Source organism: Salmo trutta, unplaced genomic scaffold (assembly GCF_901001165.1).
Source record: "Salmo trutta unplaced genomic scaffold, fSalTru1.1, whole genome shotgun sequence".
NCBI lineage: Eukaryota > Metazoa > Chordata > Actinopteri > Salmoniformes > Salmonidae > Salmo > Salmo trutta.
This window is the reverse complement of record NW_021823423.1, coordinates 1,163,148-1,185,269: the sequence shown is the minus strand read 5'-3', so window position 1 is coordinate 1,185,269 and position 22,122 is coordinate 1,163,148. Positions and strand designations below refer to the sequence as shown.

Below are 22,122 nucleotides of genomic sequence, written 5' to 3'. Positions count from 1 at the left end.
GACACAGGGCTGTTAGAGAGCCTCTTAATCCCAGAGCTGATAAACTGCAATTATGCCTGATTTGAGGTTTGAAGCTATGAAAGTATTTCTACACTCCACTTGAATATAAACTGTGTCTGAAATGAAGCATTGGTCTGAGAGTGAACTTACCCGTTCACCCTTGTCTCCTTTGGTACCAGCAGAGCCCTGTAACAGAGATAATATATTATAAACATCCTTTGGTACCAGAAGAGCCCTGTAACAGAGATAATATATTATAAACATCCTTTGGTACCAGCAGAGCCCTGTAACAGAGAGAATATATTATAAACATCCTTTGGTACCAGAAGAGCCCTGTAACAGAGATAATATATTATAAACATCCTTTGGTACCAGCAGAGCCCTGTAACAGAGATAATATATTATAAACATCCTTTGGTACCAGCAGGTCCCTGTAACAGAGAGAATATATTATAAACATCCTTTGGTACCAGCAGAGCCCTGTAACAGAGATAATATATTATAAACATCCTTTGGTACCAGCAGAGCCCTGTAACAGAGAGAATATATTATAAACATCCTTTGGTACCATCAGAGCCCTGTAACAGAGATAATATATTATAAACATCCTTTGGTACCAGCAGAGCCCTGTAACAGAGATAATATATTATAAACATCCTTTGGTACCAGCAGAGCCCTGTAACAGAGATAATATATTATAAACATCCTTTGGTACCAGCAGAGCCCTGTAACAGAGATAATATATTATAAACATCCTTTGGTACCAGCAGAGCCCTGTAACAGAGATAATATATTATAAACATCCTTTGGTACCAGCAGAGCCCTGTAACAGAGATAATATATTATAAACATCCTTTGGTACCAGCAGAGCCCTGTAACAGAGATAATATATTATAAACATCCTTTGGTACCAGCAGAGCCCTGTAACAGAGAGAATATATTATAAACATCCTTTGGTACCAGCAGAGTCCTGTAACAGAGAGAATATATTATAAACATCCTTTGGTACCAGCAGAGCCCTGTAACAGAGATAATATATTATAAACATCCTTTGGTACCAGCAGAGCCCTGTAACAGAGATAATATATTATAAACATCCTTTGGTACCATCAGAGCCCTGTAACAGAGATAATATATTATAAACATCCTTTGGTACCAGCAGAGCCCTGTAACAGAGATAATATATTATAAACATCCTTTGGTACCAGCAGAGCCCTGTAACAGAGATAATATATTATAAACACACTCCTCTTTGGAAATGTAATGGAAGGAAGAGTATGCATGGTAATTTTTCTCCCACTAAGTTTCAAAGTGCTTTTGTTCTGACTCACAGTCTGTTTAGGAAAGCTTGTCCAAGTCCCCTGTAGTAGAAACACAGTGACTGTTAGAGGTTAATGACCTGCTGGATCGTGTGCTGTCTGTTTTCCTTCGCCAAACACATAAAGCAAATGGATGCATATGTGAGCTAACACATTAGACACCAGAGACATAAAGTTCTCATGAATATGATGGCCATTTAACGGTTCTGATATCATGCATGTAACTTGGACCACAGTATTTGAGGAGAGAGGTCATTCGCTCTTTTGTGAAACATGGAGTCATGCATCGACTACTTTAACCGCGTGCGTGCGTGCGTTTGTGCGTGTGTGTGTGTGTGTGTGTGTGTGTGTGTGTGTGTGTGTGTGTGTGTGTGTGTGTGTGTGTGTGTGTGTGTGTGTGTGTGTCAAGTGTAGAGTATATTCCAGGAATAATATGCCAAGAGTGGACACTGGAGGAGAGAGGTGGAGCTCAGTGTGGACCCTAGCTGATCTTCTACCTCTCATCGCCATGACAACCACACTGACAAAACACACACTCACACAGCCAGTCAGACGAGAGCTCTCCTGAGACCCGTGGAAAAGGGCAGCTATGACAAGTGTCTGAACATTTTAGTGGGATGTGACCAGATTACAGTGAAGTATAAGGTTTTACTTAGCAAGAAGAAGATGGGACAGAGAACCTAGGAAACATGAGAGAGGAAACACGAAGGAGACCATAATATGCCATATGGGAGAACTTCTACATGGGAGAGCCAACTGCTTTGAGGCACACAATATGAAACAGCTGCCACCATATCCATCCACAGAATAGATGCTGACGTTGATAACCCTTAGAAAACAGCCACAAACATCTCATATTGTAATCCAAACAAACCCAAGGCTGGAAGTTTCTCACAGGCTAATGACCTTCATGCAAAGAGACAGATATCTAGCTGGTCACAGGCTAATGACCTTCATGCAAAGAGACAGATATCTAGCTGGTCACAGGCTAATGACCTTCATGCAAAGAGACAGATATCTAGCTGGTCACAGGCTAATGACCTTCATGCAAAGAGACAGATATCTAGCTGGTCACAGGCTAATGATCTTCCTGTGTAGAGACAGATATCTAGCTGGTCACAGGCTAATGATCCTCATGTGTAGAGACAGATATCTAGCTGGTCATAGGCTAATGACCATGTGTAGAGACAGATATCTAGCTGGTCACAGGCTAATGACCTTCCTGTGTAGAGACAGATATCTAGCTGGTCACAGGCTAATGATCTTCATGTGTAGAGACACATATCTAGCTGGTCACAGGCTAATGATCTTCATGTGTAGAGACAGATATCTAGCTGGTCACAGGCTAATGATCCTCATGTGTAGAGACAGATATCTAGCTGGTCACAGGCTAATGATCCTCATGTGTAGAGACATATATCTAGCTGGTCACAGGCTAATGATCTTCATGTAAAGAGACATATATCTAGCTGGTCACAGGCTAATGATCTTCATGTAAAGAGACAGATATCTAGCTGGTCACAGGCTAATGATCCTCATGTGTAGAGACAGATATCTAGCTGGTAACAGGCTAATGATCCTCATGTGTTGAGACAGATATCTAGCTGGTCACAGGCTAATGATCTTCATGTGTGGAGACATATATCTAGCTGGTCACAGGCTAATGATCTTCATGTAAAGAGACAGATATCTAGCTGGTCACAGGCTAATGATCTTTATGTAAAGAGACAGATATCTAGCTGGTCACAGGCTAATGATCCTCATGTGTAGAGACAGATATCTAGCTGGTCACAGGCTAATGATCTTCATGTAAAGAGACAGATATCTAGCTAGTCACAGGCTAATGATCTTCATGTGTAGAGACAGATATCTAGCTGGTCACAGACTAATGATCCTCATGTGTAGAGACAGATATCTAGCTGGTCACAGGCTAATGATCGCATGTAAAGAGACAGATATCTAGCTGGTCACAGGCTAATGATCTTCATGTGTAGAGACAGATATCTAGCTGGTCACAGGCTAATGATCCTCATGTGTATAGACAGATATCTAGCTGGTCACAGGCTAATGATCCTCATGTGTAGAGACAGATATCTAGCTGGTCACAGGCTAATGATCTTCATGTGTAGAGACAGATATCTAGCTGGTCACAGGCTAATGATCCTCATGTGTAGAGACAGATATCTAGCTAGTCACAGGCTAATGATCTGCATGTGTAGAGACAGATATCTAGCTGGTCACAGGCTAATGATCCTCATGTGTAGAGACAGATATCTAGCTGGTCACAGGCTAATGACCTTCCTGTGTAGAGACAGATATCTAGCTGGTCACAGGCTAATGATCTTCCTGTGTAGAGACAGATATCTAGCTGGTCACAGGCTAATGATCTTCCTGTGTAGAGACACATATCTAGCTGGGATCAGGCTGTTGCTGTTTTGATGTGTGGGAAACAGTGAAAGCCTTGGTCTTTCTGTCAGCCACACACACACACATTCTCTCTCGCTCTCTCTGCTGTCCCTCAGGCCTGTGATTTATGGTGTGCTCCAGAGCCAAACGGTGCTTGTCTTTTAGCCCAGGGCTGAAGTGGCTGGATTCAGCTTTATTAACTGTCACCAGGCTCAGGCCATCATCACACCAACAGTTGGCTCATCTCTCTCTATGGTCCTCCGCTCTGCTCCGGGAGGCAGAGGAGACATTATAGACGGAGGTGTTGAAGACACCATAAACAACAGATGGAGACGTTGAAGACACCATAAACAACAGATGAAGACGTTGAAGACACCATAAACAACAGATGGAGACGTTGAAGACACCATAAACAACAGATGGAGACGTTGAAGACACCATAAACAACAGATGGAGACATTGAAGACACCATAAACAACAGATGGAGACATTGAAGACACCATAAACAACAGATGGAGGTGTTGAAGACACCATAAACAACAGATGGAGACATTGAAGTCACCATAAACAACAGATGGAGACATTGAAGACACCATAAACAACAGATGGAGACGTTGAAGACACCATAAACAACAGATGGAGACGTTGAAGTCACCATAAACAACAGATGGAGACATTGAAGACACCATAAACAACAGATGGAGGTGTTGAAGACACCATAAACAACAGATGGAGACGTTGAAGACACCATAAACAACAGATGGAGGTGTTGAAGACACCATAAACAACAGATGGAGACGTTGAAGACACCATAAACAACAGATGGAGACGTTGAAGACACCATAAACAACAGATGGAGACGTTGAAGACACCATAAACAACAGATGGAGACATTGAAGACACCATAAACAACAGATGGAGACGTTGAAGACACCATAAACAACAGATGGAGACGTTGAAGACACCATAAACAACAGATGGAGACGTTGAATATTCTTCAATTTCAGGGATGTACAGTACAGTGGACATTGTGTAGGAAGACCATGGAAGGTTCCTCAATATGGAACCATTGACAGGTAGAGGACAGGAAACGTTGGCCCATGCAAATCTTGTCGTAACCTGATCAACTTCTTTCAACAGACCTGGGTGGTCTGATGGTGAGCCAATCAACCAGTCAAGGGTTTGAATATCAGGTAGTTTACTTACAGGTGGTCCCTGGTCTCCCAGGGGTCCAGGAGAGCCACTTCCACCAGGGGCCCCGGGGGCCCCAGGACTGCCCTGGTAGAGAGACAAATTATCAAGGATGAAATAATAAACTACATGTTAAGTCAACTTATGCACATTTCATGCATGGATATGAATTGGAATTGAACCGTAATATTTGTAGAGAGAGAGAGAGAGAGGAAAGGGATTACAGCAGTACTTACAACGGGCCCTGTAGTACCCTGCTGTCCTTGTGGTCCATCCTTCCCAGGCAGGCCCTTAGAACAGAACAGACAGGATCGACACATAAACTACTGCTTTCTCAAGCAGTCTCTTAGAACAGAACAGACAGGATCGACACATAAACTACTGCTTTCTCAAGCAGTCTCTTAGAACAGAACAGACAGGATCAACACATAAACTACTGCTTTCTCAAGCAGTCTCTTAGAACAGAACAGACAGGATCGACACATAAACTACTGCTTTCCCAGGCAGTCTCTTAGAACAGAACAGACAGGATCAACACATAAACTACTGCACTTTATACAGTTAGTAGTAGTCAACACTGAACTCCCATTATCAAAACACCAATGAATTCTGCAGAGACCCTTCGTTAAAACCAAATAGCCTGGAACCCTCCAGAACAACACTAATGATAATGGTAGGATAATGTGTACAGTAAGAGTAAGCTAGTCAGCTCTTAAATGGTTTGTCATGTTTGTCTGGCTGTCCTCTGGCTGACCCCTGGCTGACCTCTGGGAGCTGGCAACGGTATCCACACTTACAGTGACAAACTGTACGAGTCCGTGAGATACTGTAATCAACCCACCAGGCTTATTCTAAAGCTTTCAGACACACAGATGAATGGGTCAAGTAGGAAAACAGGTGAGAAGGCATTATGGTGCTAGTCTGGTATTCAAACGAAATATCGCTCCATTTCATGAGTTGTTTCATAACAGTGAAACAGAGTGATATTCACTTTGTATTCCAGGCTATTATGGTGCAGCATGCCTGGTGGTGTGAACTCCAGTCCATGATTCAACTGAGGACAATCCCAGATCTGCTTACATAGCAGTTCAACGCGATTAAATAAAGATAGAATTACATAATCATTTGGATTGGAGTCAACATGAATAATGCACAATCTGTCATGACATGGTTTTAACTTCCAAAAGTTAAGTTGTCATTTTCAATTTCCTTGTAAATTCCCAGAGTGATACCAACAACCATGTGCCTGTCCTTGCTTCAAAACGTCATGTCTATCAAGGTTCACATCACCACTAAATGGACAACTTGACTGGATTTTTTAAATTTTATTTTAATTTCACTTTTACTTAACTAGGCAAGTCAGTTAAGAACAAATTCTTATTTTACAATGACGGCCTACCCCGGCCAAACTCGGACGATGCTGGGCCAATTGTGCACCGCCCTATGGGACTCCCAATCACGTCCGGGTGTCTGTAGTGACGCCTCTAGCACTGAGATGCAGTGCCTTAGACCGCTGCGCCACTCGGGAGCCCCATTGAACCGACTGAAAGTTGCACTACAACCCAAGGAGTGTTGCAGGACAAGCCAATTAGAGAAAGTGTTCCTCATGGGCACATAACCAACACAAATCCTCATCTATGACCTATGGCTTGTCTTTTCTATGGTTTTCTGTAGTTCAGCATGGCTGCTTCCAAGCCCATTCTCTCTGCCAGAGTGGGACGACCAGTCCCCCAGTGTGGGAGTCAACCCCCAGTCAAGCAGTAAACACCTCCCAGTAAAACCTCATAACGAGGCTCTAGAGTGAGGCCTTCTGAAGGTCATGTAGCTGGAGGAGGGGCCAGAAAGCAGGGCTGGAGATGGAATGGGGACTAGTGAAAGCCAAGAGGGGCTGTGGAGTGGGGCTGGAGTTGGGCATAGGGGCTCCTCCATAAAGAACAGCAGACCCAGAACTGTGGTTTATCACCCTGGAGAATCAAGAAAAGCAATCCACTTTCTGTCCAAATACAGTGTCAACTAACTGTGTCAAACTGCGATTATGTAATAAGTAGGTAAATTAAACACACAAAAATGGGACCTAATCCAAAGGAATAATGGCTAAGGAAATCCCTGGTCTTGTTTAGTCACAGATAGTTAATTGAGAGAAGAAGGCTATCATGATTAATGATGTCCTGTGTTACTCTAACTGATTCCCAAGAGGAGGCTATTGTTTTTCTGTTCTGATCTCTCTTGGCATCAGATGTTCCAAACACAGATGGCTCTCTACACCCACAGCAGCATGGTTCTGAGGTGTACCGTTACATATATTCCATCAGAGTCTTTGGCAACTGGACAATATTACAGGGAATGGACCAATCAGGCACTGTCATTTACAATACAGTAAAGTGTGCCATTCTTCATGAAAATTACTCTTAAGGTGATTTGTAACATTTTAGCTGTAAGCATCATCATCGTCACCATCATTATCCATGGCATGTATACATCTAGATAACAGTGTTGACCCCTGAGATATGATTTTAGAAAACCTTAGAGGATCTTGGGAGTTGTCAGCTTATGGCTGTCGTTGATCAGCCATGAGTGGATAACAAGATGGAGATTCCATATCACTTTATACTAGTGTTTTCTTTTCCATATCTGTTGGATCAGTGCAGAAACTTGTGTGATACTAAAGCAGATTCTGATGAGATATACTGTAAGTGGAAAAGTGAAAATCATATGGTAACATCATTGGGAATTAGTTGACTTAATGTCAGGTAAGTTGACCCGAAAACCGTTCTGTTGCTGTAGCAGCCTGTGTTGCTTTCGTCAGTCTTTGGGATAAAAATGTGTATTATGAAGGTTCGATATCTCATAACTCATTTATTTACAACACATTTATTTAAGTGCTGTGTCAGAGTATGAGCGATGAAATGGGTTCATAGGGAAATCAAAACAGCATTCGGTTAACATCTTGTGAGCTTTAAGCCAGTGATTTAAAGCATCATGAAATAAAAACGTCAGTGTTATGTTCCTGTGAGGAAGGAAACAGAATTACGGGCTTCAAAAGATGAAGGGAAAAAAAACGATTTGGCTTTAATATTCAAATTGAGCTAAAGAGCTCAGGGCACTCAGGCTTTGAGCAGGTCATACGAACAGAATATACATACAATACATAATACAAATAATTGATACAACATGAATAGACTGTTACCCTCTGTCCAACTGGTCCATCTCTTCCTGGTCCGCCAGGAGATCCACTAATACCCTGCAAACAAATAACAAAATACAGAGTCAAAGTGATTTACAACATGAGAAACCTTATTAATTCAGGTCTGAATGGTGAACATCTCATTTACAAGATGAGAAACCTTATTAATTCAGGTCTGAATGGTGAACATCTCATTAACAAGATGAGAAACCTTATTAATTCAGGTCTGAATGGTGAACATCTCATTTACAAGATGAGAAACCTTATTAATTCAGGTCTGAATGGTAAACATCTCATTTACAAGATGAGAAACCTTATTAATTCAGGTCTGAATGGTGAACATCTCAACACCTGCCAAAGCTCTGCTGTGTGTATCCAGTCTCCTACAACTCACCCAGCCCATTCCAAACATAATTATAACTTAGCTATGAGGTTATAAAATATGTATCTTTTGCCACAACTTTACAAGAGTGGTCGTAAAGCATATCAATGAAAGGTGGGGATGTTATGCAGAGAGGAGAGTAGTGGAGAGGAGAGGAGAGGAGACGAGAGGAGAGGAGTGGAGTGTGATTAATGTTGTGCTGTAAGACCAGATCCTGGCACAAACAACCACCAGCCCTGAAATCTTCCCTGTCAGCTATACTCACACACACACACACACACACACTGTCCCCATCCTGGCCCTGAGAGATGTGGTAATGGCAATGAAGAGAGAGGCAGAGAGCAGAAGCAGCAAGGCCAACAGATTAAGTGTTCATATTTCTCTACCAGACCCTTCCAGTCACTCTGGTCCTCTCTACCAGACCCTACCAGTCACTCTGGCCCTCTCTACCAGACCCTACCAGTCACTCTGGCCCTCTCTACCAGACCCTACCAGTCACTCTGGTCCTCTCTACCACCAGCCAGAACCCACCAGTCACTGTGGTCCTCTCTACCACCAGCCAGAACCCACCAGTCACTGTGGTCCTCTCTACTACCAGCCAGACCCTACCAATCACTCTGGTCCTCTCTACTACCAGCCAGACCCTGCCAGTCACTCTGGTCCTCTCTACCACCAGCCAGACCCTACCAATCACTCTGGTCCTCTCTACCACCAGCCAGACCCAGCCAGTCACTCTGGTCCTCTCTACCACCAGCCAGACCCTACCAATCACTCTGGTCCTCTCTACCACCAGCCAGACCCTACCAGTCACTCTGGTCCTCTCTACCACCAGCCAGACCCAGCCAGTCACTCTGGTCCTCTCTACCACCAGCCAGACTCTACCAGTCACTCTGGTCCTCTCTACCACCAGCCAGACCCTACCAGTCACTCTGGTCCTCTCTACCACCAGCCAGACAACACCAGTCACTCTGGTCCTCTCTACCACCAGCCAGAACCCACCAGTCACTGTGGTCCTCTCTACCACCAGCCAGACCTTACCAGTCACTATGGTCCTCTCTACCACCGTCCAGACCCTACCAGTCACTATGGTCCTCTCTACCACCGTCCAGATCTTACCAATCACTCTGGTCCTCTCTACTACCAGCCAGACCCTACCAGTCACTCTGGTCCTCTCTACTACCAGCCAGACCCTACCAATCACTCTGGTCCTCTCTACTACCAGCCAGACCTTACCAGTCACTCTGGTCCTCTCTATCACCAGCCAGACCCTACCAATCACTCTGGTCCTCTCTACCACCAGCCAGACCCTTCCAGTCACTCTGGTCCTCTCTACCATCAGCCAGACAACACCAGTCACTCTGGTCCTCTCTACCACCAGCCAGACCCTACCAGTCACTCTGGTCCTCTCTACCACCAGCCAGACCCTACCAGTCACTCTGGTCCTCTCTACCACCAGCCAGACCCTACCAGTCACTCTGGTCCTCTCTACCACCAGCCAGACCCAGCCAGTCACTCTGGTCCTCTCTACCACCAGCCAGACCCTACCAGTCACTCTGGTCCTCTCTACCACTGTCCAGACCCTACCAGTCACTCTGGTCCTCTCTACCACCAGCCAGACCTTACCAGTCACTCTGGTCCTCTCTACCACCAGCCAGACCTTACCAGTCAATCTGGTCCTCTCTACCACCAGCCAGACCCTACCAGTCACTCTGGTCCTCTCTACCATCAGCCAGACAACACCAGTCACTCTGGCCCTCTCTACCACCGTCCAGACCCTACCAGTCACTCTGGTCCTCTCTACCACCAGCCAGACCCTACCAGTCACTCTGGTCCTCTCTACCACCAGCCAGACCCAACCAGTCACTCTGGTCCTCTCTACCACCAGCCAGACCCTGCCAGTCACTCTGGTCCTCTCTACCACCAGCCAGACCCTACCAGTCACTCTGGTCCTCTCTACCACCAGCCAGACCCTGCCAGTCACTCTGGTCCTCTCTACCACCAGCCAGACCTTACCAGTCACTCTGGTCCTCTCTACCAGAAATCCAGGATAAATCAACCCCTAGAGACTAAGAATGGTGGTTAAGGGTTGCTAAGCAATGAATCAGTTAGATACATTGCCCCCCTGCTCTACCATCACCACTCAGACACACATACTTTGCTATTCATTGAAGTGGCTACCCATGCATTTTTCACTGTCAGGTTGTAAATGAGAGGAGAGGGGAGAGCTCATGACAAGGGTTATATTGTATTTACTGTATACTGTGGCTGGTGATGGTGAGAGATAGAGAGAGGCAAAAACCTCTTTAATGGATGTTCCGGAGGTGTGATGGTGAGAGACAGAGAGGCAAAGACCTCTTTAATGGATGTTCCGGAGGTGTGATGGTGAGAGATAGAGAGAGGCAAAGACCTCTTTAATGGATGTTCCGGAGGTGTGATGGTGAGAGACAGAGAGGCAAAGACCTCTTTAATGGATGTTCCGGAGGTGTGATGGTGAGAGATAGAGAGAGGCAAAGACCTCTTTAATGGATGTTCCGGAGGTGTGATGGTGAGAGACAGAGAGGCAAAGAGCTCTGTAATGGATGTTCCGGCGGTGCGATGGTGTGCGCCCCAAATGGAACCCTTTGACCTTTGCAGGAATAGAGTGCCATTTTGGATGCAGCCCTATATTCTTTGTGGCTGGTGTAGATTACAGCAGGTCCTTGAAGGTACCTTCTAGAAGAAACGCCTCTACTGTATACTCTTAGAGGTTCTGACAAAATGCAGAAAGTCATGAATCTTCCACCACAAAGAGACAAGAACAGGACGTAGAAAGTCCTGATTCAAAGTAAATACCATCTAGACAGGGGACTCCTCCAATATCATTAGAGTATGAGCCACGCTGCTGCCTGAAACCCACTTCCTCATATCACCAAGGCTGTGTCCCAAATAGCACTCTGTAGACAGACTTCTACAGAAGGTCATTATGTTCTCTGATCTGTCCTCTAAGTAGACCAGGCTCAGTAATTAATAATGGTAGTTCATCATGGTTTTCTCATGTGACTGGTAGCAGCAGGGGAAGCCCTGTGTGCCAGGGTGTCTCATGTGACTGATTCTGGTAGCAGCAGGGGAAGCCCTGTGTACCAGGGTGTCTCATGTGACTGATTCTGGTAGCAGCAGGGGAAGCCCTGTGTGCCAGGTTGTCTCATGTGACTGATTCTGGTAGCAGCAGGGGAAGCCCTGTGTACCAGGGTGTCTCATGTGACTGATTCTGGTAGCAGCAGGGGAAGCCCTGTGTACCAGGTTGTCTCATGTGACTGATTCCATTAGTCTGGTAGCAGCAGGGGAAGCCCTATGTACCAGGTTGTCTCATGTGACTGATTCCATTAGTCTGGTAGCAGCAGGGGAAGCCCTATGTACCAGGTTGTCTCATGTGACTGATTCCATTAGTCTGGTAGCAGCAGGGGAAGCCCTATGTACCAGGTTGTCTCATGTGACTGATTCCATTAGTCTGGTAGCAGCAGGGGAAGCCCTATGTACCAGGTTGTCTCATGTGACTGATTCCATTAGTCTGGTAGCAGCAGGGGAAGCCCTATGTACCAGGGTGTCTCATGTGACTGATTCCATTAGTCTGGTAGCAGCAGGGGAAGCCCTATGTACCAGGTTGTCTCATGTGACTGATTCCATTAGTCTGGTAGCAGCAGGGGAAGCCCTATGTACCAGGGTGTCTCATGTGACTGATTCCATTAGTCTGGTAGCAGCAGGGGAAGCCCTATGTACCAGGGTGTCTCATGTGACTGATTCCATTAGTCTGGTAGCAGCAGGGGAAGCCCTATGTACCAGGGTGTCTCATGTGACTGATTCCATTAGTTTGGTAGCAGCAGGGGAAGCCCTATGTACCAGGTTGTCTCATGTGACTGATTCCATTAGTCTGGTAGCAGCAGGGGAAGCCCTATGTACCAGGGTGTCTCATGTGACTGATTCCATTAGTCTGGTAGCAGCAGGGGAAGCCCTATGTACCAGGTTGTCTCATGTGACTGATTCCATTAGTCTGGTAGCAGCAGGGGAAGCCCTATGGACCAGGTTGTCTCATGTGACTGATTCCATTAGTCTGGTAGCAGCAGGGGAAGCCCTATGTACCAGGTTGTCTCATGTGACTGATTCCATTAGTTTGGTAGCAGCAGGGGAAGCCCTATGTACCAGGTTGTCTCATGTGACTGATTCCATTAGTCTGGTAGCAGCAGGGGAAGCCCTATGTGCCAGGTTGTCTCATGTGACTGATTCCATTAGTCTGGTAGAAGCAGGGGAAGCCCTATGTGCCAGGTTGTCGCATGTGACTGATTCCATTAGTCTGGTAGCAGCAGGGGAAGCCCTGTGTACCAGGGTGTCTCATGTGACTGATTCCATTAGTCTGGTAGCAGCAGGGGAAGCCCTATGTGCCAGGTTGTCTCATGTGACTGATTCCATTAGTCTGGTAGCAGCAGGGGAAGCCCTATGTGCCAGGTTGTCGCATGTGACTGATTCCATTAGTCTGGTAGCAGCAGGGGAAGCCCTATGTGCCAGGTTGTCGCATGTGACTGATTCCATTAGTCTGGTAGCAGCAGGGGAAGCCCTATGTACCAGGGTGTCTCATGTGACTGATTCCATTAGTCTGGTAGCAGCAGGGGAAGCCCTATGTACCAGGTTGTCTCATGTGACTGATTCCATTAGTCTGGTAGCAGCAGGGGAAGCCCTATGTACCAGGGTGTCTCATGTGACTGATTCCATTAGTTTGGTAGCTGCAGGGGAAGCCCTATGTACCAGGGTGTCTCATGTGACTGATTCCATTAGTTTGGTAGCAGCAGGGGAAGCCCTATGTACCAGGTTGTCTCATGTGACTGATTCCATTAGTCTGGTAGCAGCAGGGGAAGCCCTATGTACCAGGTTGTCTCATGTGACTGATTCCATTAGTTTGGTAGCTGCAGGGGAAGCCCTATGTACCAGGGTGTCTCATGTGACTGATTCCATTAGTCTGGTAGCAGCAGGGGAAGCCCTATGTGCCAGGTTGTCCCATGTGACTGATTCCATTAGTTTGGTAGCAGCAGGGGAAGCCCTATGTACCAGGTTGTCTCATGTGACTGATTCCATTAGTCTGGTAGCAGCAGGGGAAGCCCTATGTACCAGGGTGTCTCATGTGACTGATTCCATTAGTCTGGTAGCAGCAGGGGAAGCCCTATGTGCCAGGTTGTTTCATGTGACTGATTCCATTAGTCTGGTAGCAGCAGGGGAAGCCCTATGTGCCAGGTTGTCTCATGTGACTGATTCCATTAGTCTGGTAGCAGCAGGGGAAGCCCTATGTACCAGGTTGTCTCATGTGACTGATTCCATTAGTCTGGTAGCAGCAGGGGAAGCCCTATGTACCAGGTTGTCTCATGTGACTGATTCCATTAGTCTGGTAGCAGCAGGGGAAGCCCTATGTACCAGGTTGTCTCATGTGACTGATTCCATTAGTCTGGTAGCAGCAGGGGAAGCCCTATGTACCAGGTTGTCTCATGTGACTGATTCCATTAGTCTGGTAGCAGCAGGGGAAGCCCTATGTGCCAGGGTGGGGTGTAAGAGACACCTGGGCTGCGTACCAAATATCACCCTGTTCCCTATATAGAGCACTACTTTTGTACTGTGTAGGGAATAGGGTCCTATTTGGGACGCAGCCCTCGCCTCGTAATGCGACGCCTCACGACGCCAAGACAGGAACCTTCTCCCAGCTGCTGCTTATCTCTCCCTTACCTCCCTCACACACATCTATTACACAAACATGCACACACACACACACACACAAGCACGCACGTGCACACACACACACACACACTGTAATTACAGTGGAAGGTTGATCTATGACTAGAATAGGTCTTCCAGTCAGTGGAAGGTTGATCTATGACTAGAATAGGTTTTCCAGACAGTGGAAGGTTGATCTATGACTAGAATAGGTCTTCCAGTCAGTGGAAGGTTGATCTATGACTAGAATAGGTTTTCCAGACAGTGGAAGGTTGATCTATGACTAGAATAGGTTTTCCAGACAGTGGAAGGTTGATCTATGACTAGAATAGGTTTTCCAGACAGTGGAAGGTTGATCTATGACTAGAATAGGTTTTCCAGACAGTGGAAGGTTGATCTATGACTAGAATAGGTTTTCCAGACAGTGGAAGGTTGATCTATGACTAGAATAGGTTTTCCAGACAGTGGAAGGTTGATCTATGACTAGAATAGGTTTTCCAGACAGTGGAAGGTTGTTCTATGACTAGAATAGGTTTTCCAGACAGTGGAAGGTTGATCTATGACTAGAATAGGTTTTCCAGACAGTGGAAGCACAGTGTCACATCACAGTGTCTCTGTGGAGGTAATAATCACTAGTCACATCACAGTGTCTCTGTGGAGGTAATAATCACTAGTCACATCACAGTGTCTCTGTGGAGGTAATAATCACTAGTCACATCACAGTGTCTCTGTGGAGGTAATAATCACTAGTCACATCACAGTGTCTCTGTGGAGGTAATAATCACTAGTCACATCACAGTGTCTCTGTGGAGGTAATAATCACTAGTCACATCACAGTGTCTCTGTGGAGGTAATAATCACTAGTCACATCACAGTGTCTCTGTGGAGGTAATAATCACTAGTCACATCACAGTGTCTCTGTGGAGGTAATAATCACTAGTCACATCACAGTGTCTCTGTGGAGGTAATAATCACTAGTCACATCACAGTGTCTCTGTGGAGGTAATAATCACTAGTCACATCACAGTGTCTCTGTGGAGGTAATAATCACTAGTCACATCACAGTGTCTCTGTGGAGGTAATAATCACTAGTCACATCACAGTGTCTCTGTGGAGGTAATAATCACTAGTCACATCACAGTGGTCTCTGTGGAGGTAATAATCACTAGTCACATCACAGTGTCTCTGTGGAGGTAATAATCACTAGTCACATCACAGTGTCTCTGTGGAGGTAATAATCACTAGTCACATCACAGTGTCTCTGTGGAGGTAATAATCACTAGTCACATCACAGTGTCTCTGTGGAGGTAATAATCACTAGTCACATCACAGTGTCTCTGTGGAGGTAATAATCACTAGTCACATCACAGTGTCTCTGTGGAGGTAATAATCACTAGTCACATCACAGTGTCTCTGTGGAGGTAATAATCACTAGTCACATCACAGTGTCTCTGTGGAGGTAATAATCACTAGTCACATCACAGTGTCTCTGTGGAGGTAATAATCACTAGTCACATCACAGTGTCTCTGTGGAGGTAATAATCACTAGTCACATCACAGTGTCTCTGTGGAGGTAATAATCACTAGTCACATCACAGTGTCTCTGTGGGAGTCAGGAGAGGAAAACAAAATGGAGCTGAGGAATATGTGTCTTTACTCACCTGAGGTCCTGGTAAACCAATATCTCCTTTTTCTCCCTTTTCACCATCACCACCCTGAAACAGAAATGGACATGAGAAAAAAAAAACTCTGAAACATTCATTCCTTTGTCATTTTGTAATTTCATACAAAGCCAGTGGGTAGATGGAAGGGTTTGCAAATGATTGACTGTACATTAGTCATATGCGGCACACTGTCATGGAGCACAGTTTAACTTATGTTCATATACAGGCTATATACTGTATCATATCTTATGTTCATATACAGGCTATATACTGTATCATATCTTAAGGTCATATACAGGCTATATACTGTATCATATCTTATGTTCATATACAGGCTATATACTGTACCATATCTTATGTTCATATACAGGCTATATACTGTATCATATCTTATGTTCATATACAGGCTATATACTGTATCATATCTTATGTTCATATACAGGCTATATACTGTACCATATCTTATGTTCATATACAGGCTATATACTGTATCATATCTTATGTTCATATACAGGCTATATACTGTATCATATCTTATGTTCATATACAGGCTATATACTGTATCATATCTGATGTTCATATATACTCTGAGTGTACTGTGTGTATATATATGAACATAAGATATGATATATACTGTATCTTACCGGTGGTCCCTGGATGGAATGTCCACTAGACCCCACAGGACCAGGGTTATAGGTCATATATCATATCTTACCGGTGGTCCCTGGATGGAATGTCCACTAGACCCCACAGGACCAGGGTTATAGGTCATATATCATATCTTACCGGTGGTCCCTGGATGGAATGTCCACTAGACCCCACAGGACCAGGGTTATAGGTCATATATCATATCTTACCGGGGGTCCCTGGATGGAATGTCCACTAGGCCCTTGAGGACCAGGGTTATAGGTCATATATCATATCTTACCGGGGGTCCCTGGATGGAATGTCCACTAGGCCCTTGAGGACCAGGGGGGCCCTGTGGTCCAGGAGGACCTTTATCACCAACTAGTCCTTGAGGCCCCTGGAGAAGACAGACCATTTATTTAAATCACACAATGTTAACCAATGACTCATCACTGTTTCCTACTGATTTATAAACTATATTTCAACTGATAAACTGATCAATAGTCTATAAACTACTTTAAAAACCTTTAGAACACATTTGTGAAACATATCTTAATGTAAAGGGTTACAACAACACAGTTGATTAACCGCCCGCCCTGTTTACATACAATTGAATTGAACTAAAAGTTTGTTAGGTCTTCTCTCTGGTGATAAATATGTTGTGTTTTCAACGTCCAAGTTTGGACATCAGGTTTTAGAGCTGGGTTCAAACACTATTTGAAATCTTTAAAATACTTTGAGAGTTTGATTTAGTGTCAGGTGGGCGGTGTTTGAATGCCTGGTGGGCTGGGTCAGAATGCCAGATGGGCTGGGTTTGAATACCAGGTGGGCGGGGTCTGAATGCCAGGTGGGCGTGGTTTGAATGCCAGGTGGGTGTCGTTTGAATGACAGGTGGGCGGGGTCAGAATGCCAGATAGGCGGGGTCTGAATGCCAGGTGGGCATGGTTTGAATGCCAGATGGGCTGGGTTTGAATGCCAGGTGGGTGGGGTCAGAATGCCAGATAGGCGGGGTCTGAATGCCCGGTGGGCGTGGTTTGAATGCCAGGTGGGCGTGGTTTGAATGCCAGGTGGGCGTGGTTTGAATGCCAGATGGGCTGGGTTTGAATGCCAGGTGGGCGTGATTTGAATGCCAGATGGGCTGGGTTTGACTGCCAGGTGGGCGGGGTCAGAATGCCAGATAGGCGGGGTCTGAATGCCAGGTGAGCGTGGTTTGAATGCCAGATGGGCTGGGTTTGAATGACAGGTGGGCGGGGTCAGAATGACAGGTGGGCGTGGTTAGAATGCCAGATGGGCTGGGTTTGAATGCCAGGTGGGCTGGGTTTGAATGCCAGGTGGGTGGGGTTTGCATGCCAGGTGGGCTGGGTTTGAATGCCAGGTGGGTGGGGTTTGCAATGCAGGGGGGCGGGGTTTGCGCTTTTGGGACTTTTGTAATTAGTTCCATTGCAACAGGCGAGTTCAAACCAAGCACAGCTGTAGTATTTGAACCCAGGTCTGAGTCAGACACGGAGAGAACTGGAATAACAAAGTTTCAGCCTACTCCTAAAACTACAGTCCAAATAAGCTGCAATATGATCCTGTTTAACTATAACCTACACAAGCCTCTCTTGGCTTCAACATGAAGACTGCTGGCATAAAGCCAGAACGACACGGCGAGGTTCACTTAGTGTGTGAAAACAGTGACATCCTCCAAACATAACAGAATTGCACATTACGTTGCATATTTATGTATCTCCACATCTCAGCCATTGTTTCAGGCTATTTATTGGAAGAAATTCCATCGTATTCTTTATGTTCCAAGTTCTAGGTGGCCCCTCACGTACTGTAGCCAGAGTATGTGTTACTGTGGAAGCACTGAGCTGCTACAAAATATTAAGGTCACCCCCCCATATTGACTCTAATGCTTCCCACAGTTATTGTTGGCTGGATGGCCGTTGGTTGGTGGACCCTTCTGATACACACGGGAAACTGTTGAGCGTGAAAAACCCAGCAGTGTTGAAGTTCTTGACACAAACTGGTGCGCCTGACACCTACTATCATACCCCATTCAAAGGCACTTGTATCTTTTGTCTTGCCCATTCACCATCTGAATGGCACACATACACAATCCATATTTCAATTGTCACAAGGCTTAAAAATCTGAATTTAACAAGTGACATCAATAAGGGTTCATAGCTTTCACCTGGTCAGTCTATGTAATGGTCTGTACACTGAGCTGTATTGTGATGGAGTCCCTCCAGTATGTGCTACTGTGGAAACACTGAGCTGTATTGTGATGGAGTTACTCCAGTAGTGTTACTGTAGAAACACTGAGCTGTATTGGGATGGAGTCCCTCCAGTATGTGTTACTGTGGAAACACTGAGCTGTATTGTGATGGAGTTACTCCAGTAGTGTTACTGTGGAAACACTGAGCTGTATTGGGATGGAGTCCCTCCAGTATGTGTTACTGTGGAAACACTGAGCTGTATTGGGATGGAGTCCCTCCAGTATGTGTTACTGTGGAAACACTGAGCTGTATTGGGATGGAGTCCCTCCAGTATGTGTTACTGTGGAAACACTGAGCTGTATTGGGATGGAGTCCCTCCAGTATGTGTTATTGTGGAAACACTGGGCTGTATTGGGATGGAGTCCCTCCAGTATGTGTTACTGTGGAAACACTGAGCTGTATTGTGATGGAGTCCCTCCAGTATGTGTTACTGTGAAAACACTGAGCTGTATTGTGATGGAGTTACTCCAGTATGTGTTACTGTGGAAACACTGAGCTGTATTGTGATGGAATCCCTCTAGTATGTGTTACTGTGGAAACACTGAGCTGTATTGTGATGGAGTTACTCCAGTATGTGTTACTGTGGAAACACTGGGCTGTATTGGGATGGAGTCCCTCCAGAATGTGTTACTGTGGAAACACTGAGCTGTATTGTGATGGAGTCCCTCCAGTATGTGTTACTGTGGAAACACTGGGCTGTATTGGGATGGAGTCCCTCTGTCTATGTCCTAAATGGTACCCTATTCCCTATGTAGTGCCCTTCTTTTCACCAGAGCCCTGTTCCAAAGTAGTGCACTATAGAGAGAACAGGGTGCCATTTGGGACACACACAACCAGTGTAAGCACTGAGCAGCATAGTGTGATGGAGGATGAATAGTATACTTTACCACATTGCCTGGCTCCCCTCGATCTCCCCTGGCCCCTCTGATACCAGCACCTCCCTGGAAGAATGGAAGGGAGGAAGGAAACCGTAAACACCATGATAACCATACTGTACATCTGACTGGGAATCAGACCATAAACACCATGATAACCATACTGTACATCTGACTGGGAATCAGACCGTAAACACCACGATAACCATACTGTACATCTGACTGGGAATCAGACCGTAAACACCACGATAACCATACTGTACATCTGACTGGGAATCAGACCATAAACACCATGATAACCATACTGTACATCTGACTGGGAATCAGGCCGTAAACACCATGATAACCATACTGTACATCTGACTGGGAATCAGACCGTAAACACCACGATAACCATACTGTACATCTGACTGGGAATCAGACCGTAAACACCATGATAACCATACTGTACATCTGACTGGGAATCAGACCATAAACACCATGATAACCATACTGTACATCTGACTGGGAATCAGGCCGTAAACACCACGATAACCATACTGTACATCTGACTGGGAATCAGACCATAAACACCACGATAACCATACTGTACATCTGACTGGGAATCAGACCGTAAACACCACGATAACCATACTGTACATCTGACTGGGAATCAGACCGTAAACACCATGATAACCATACTGTACATCTGACTGGGAATCAGACCATAAACACCACGATAACCATACTGTACATCTGACTGGGAATCAGGCCGTAAACACCATGATAACCATACTGTACATCTGACTGGGAATCAGACCGTAAACACCATGATAACCATACTGTGCATCTGACTGGGAATCAGACCGTAAACACCACGATAACCATACTGTACATCTGACTGGGAATCAGACCGTAAACACCATGATAACCATACTGTACATCTGACTGGGAATCAGACCGTAAACACCACGATAACCATACTGTACATCTGACTGGGAATCAGGCCGTAAACCCCATGATAACCATACTCTACATCTGACTGGGAATCAGACCATAAACACCACGATAACCATACTGTACATCTGACTGGGAATCAGACCGTAAACACCACGATAACCAAACCCTCCCTTGTCCCTCCCTGTCCCTCCTGACTCTGCTCTAACTGACGAAGGCATCTGGAGGTAATTGTCCCATCTGGCCTCAAAAGCTTCCTTCCTCTTCCTGTGTTTGCCTTAATGGCACCCCTGCGGGGACATGGAGCCAGGTACTAATAGTTCCTATGGCTGGAGGCTGTGATAGCAGAGGCAGAGGCAGGACAAGATCAAATGTGATGAACGTCCTGCACACGCTCAGTCGGTTATAATAATATCAGTGATTGAAGACACACTAAAGAATAATAGAATTAAAGGGCAGGAACAGTTTTACTGCGGGGTCAACACCTTCATCAAGGAGTATTGTGTCTTGACAAAGCCCCACTTTAACTCCAGTCCTTCTTTAATGTTATAACAAGGGTTTAGTAGGTCAACAGTGTTCAGAGCCAACGACCACAGAAACATAAGGAGGATGGCTTATAGAGGAACCTCAGATGAAATCCTCCTCCCTTGTGGTTTTAAACTCTGCCTATAGGCTCCACCTGGACCATATGGAGGTGGAAACTGTGTAGACAGCAGAGAGAGGACTAATCTGCTTTGATCAATTCATATCCATATAATGACTTTCTCAAACATGTCTGTGTGTTGATACAGTGTTGGCCCCGTAGTGGCCCTGGGACCTGTTTTATTTTCCCCTTGGCAGCGAGCTGAGTACACAACATCACCTGACCTGACGCCTTATAAATGAGCTCATTTATCTGCAGTGTCGTCATATCAGGTTCTACCCTCTGTGCTGCGTGGAGTGAGCTGAACCATTCTACATACTACTCTCTCTCCTTTCTCTCACTCCGTTTCTCTCTCTCTATCCTCTCTCTCTAACTCGGTTTATCCCTCTCTCTCTCTCTCTCTCTCTCTTGGTTTCTCTCTCTCTATCCTCTCTCTCTAACTCGGTTTATCCCTCTCTCTCTCTCTCTCTCTCTCTCTTTCTCTCTCTCTTGGTTTCTCTCTCTCTATCCTCTCTCTAACTCGGTTTATCCCTCTCTCTCTCTTTCTCTCTCTCTCTCTCTTGGTTTCTCTCTCTCTATCCTCTCTCTCTAACTCGGTTTATCCCTCTCTCTCTCTCTCTCTCTCTCTCTCTTTCTCTCTCTCTCTCTCTCGGTTTCTCTCTCTCGGTTTCTCTCTCTCTATCCCTCTCTCTCTCTCTCTCTCTCTCTCTCCCGCCCCCTCCCTCTCCAGCAGAATGTATGAAGACTCTCACTCTGTTGGGGTCCTTCCCCTAACAATGTCCACCTGTGGCGGAGACACGTCCACAGTACTAAGTGACATTGACCCTCCCCAGACTGGGAATGTTTCACCAAAATGACTTTTGGTGGGCGGCAGGTATCTGGTTTGGAATGTCTGGTTTGG

General features: G+C 45.5%; 1 protein-coding gene across 2 annotated transcripts in view; it reads right to left on the bottom strand.

The window, feature by feature from the left end:
- The window catches only part of LOC115190915 (collagen alpha-1(XIV) chain), a 214,877-nt gene that overhangs the window by 24,489 nt on the left and 168,266 nt on the right, over positions 1-22,122 (bottom strand). Inside the window, exons 37-43 of one of the 2 annotated variants that reach the window (XM_029748950.1) lie at positions 19,655-19,708; positions 16,805-16,900; positions 15,874-15,927; positions 8,104-8,157; positions 5,153-5,206; positions 4,932-5,003; positions 151-186 (exon numbers count right to left, since the gene is read on the bottom strand). In XM_029748950.1, the coding sequence (XP_029604810.1) occupies positions 151-186; positions 4,932-5,003; positions 5,153-5,206; positions 8,104-8,157; positions 15,874-15,927; positions 16,805-16,900; positions 19,655-19,708 (420 nt within the window). Of the gene's footprint in view, positions 1-150; positions 187-1,117; positions 1,216-4,931; positions 5,004-5,152; positions 5,207-8,103; positions 8,158-15,873; positions 15,928-16,804; positions 16,901-19,654; positions 19,709-22,122 lie in introns of those variants that run through there. The other variant, XM_029748951.1, reaches the window with a different exon arrangement.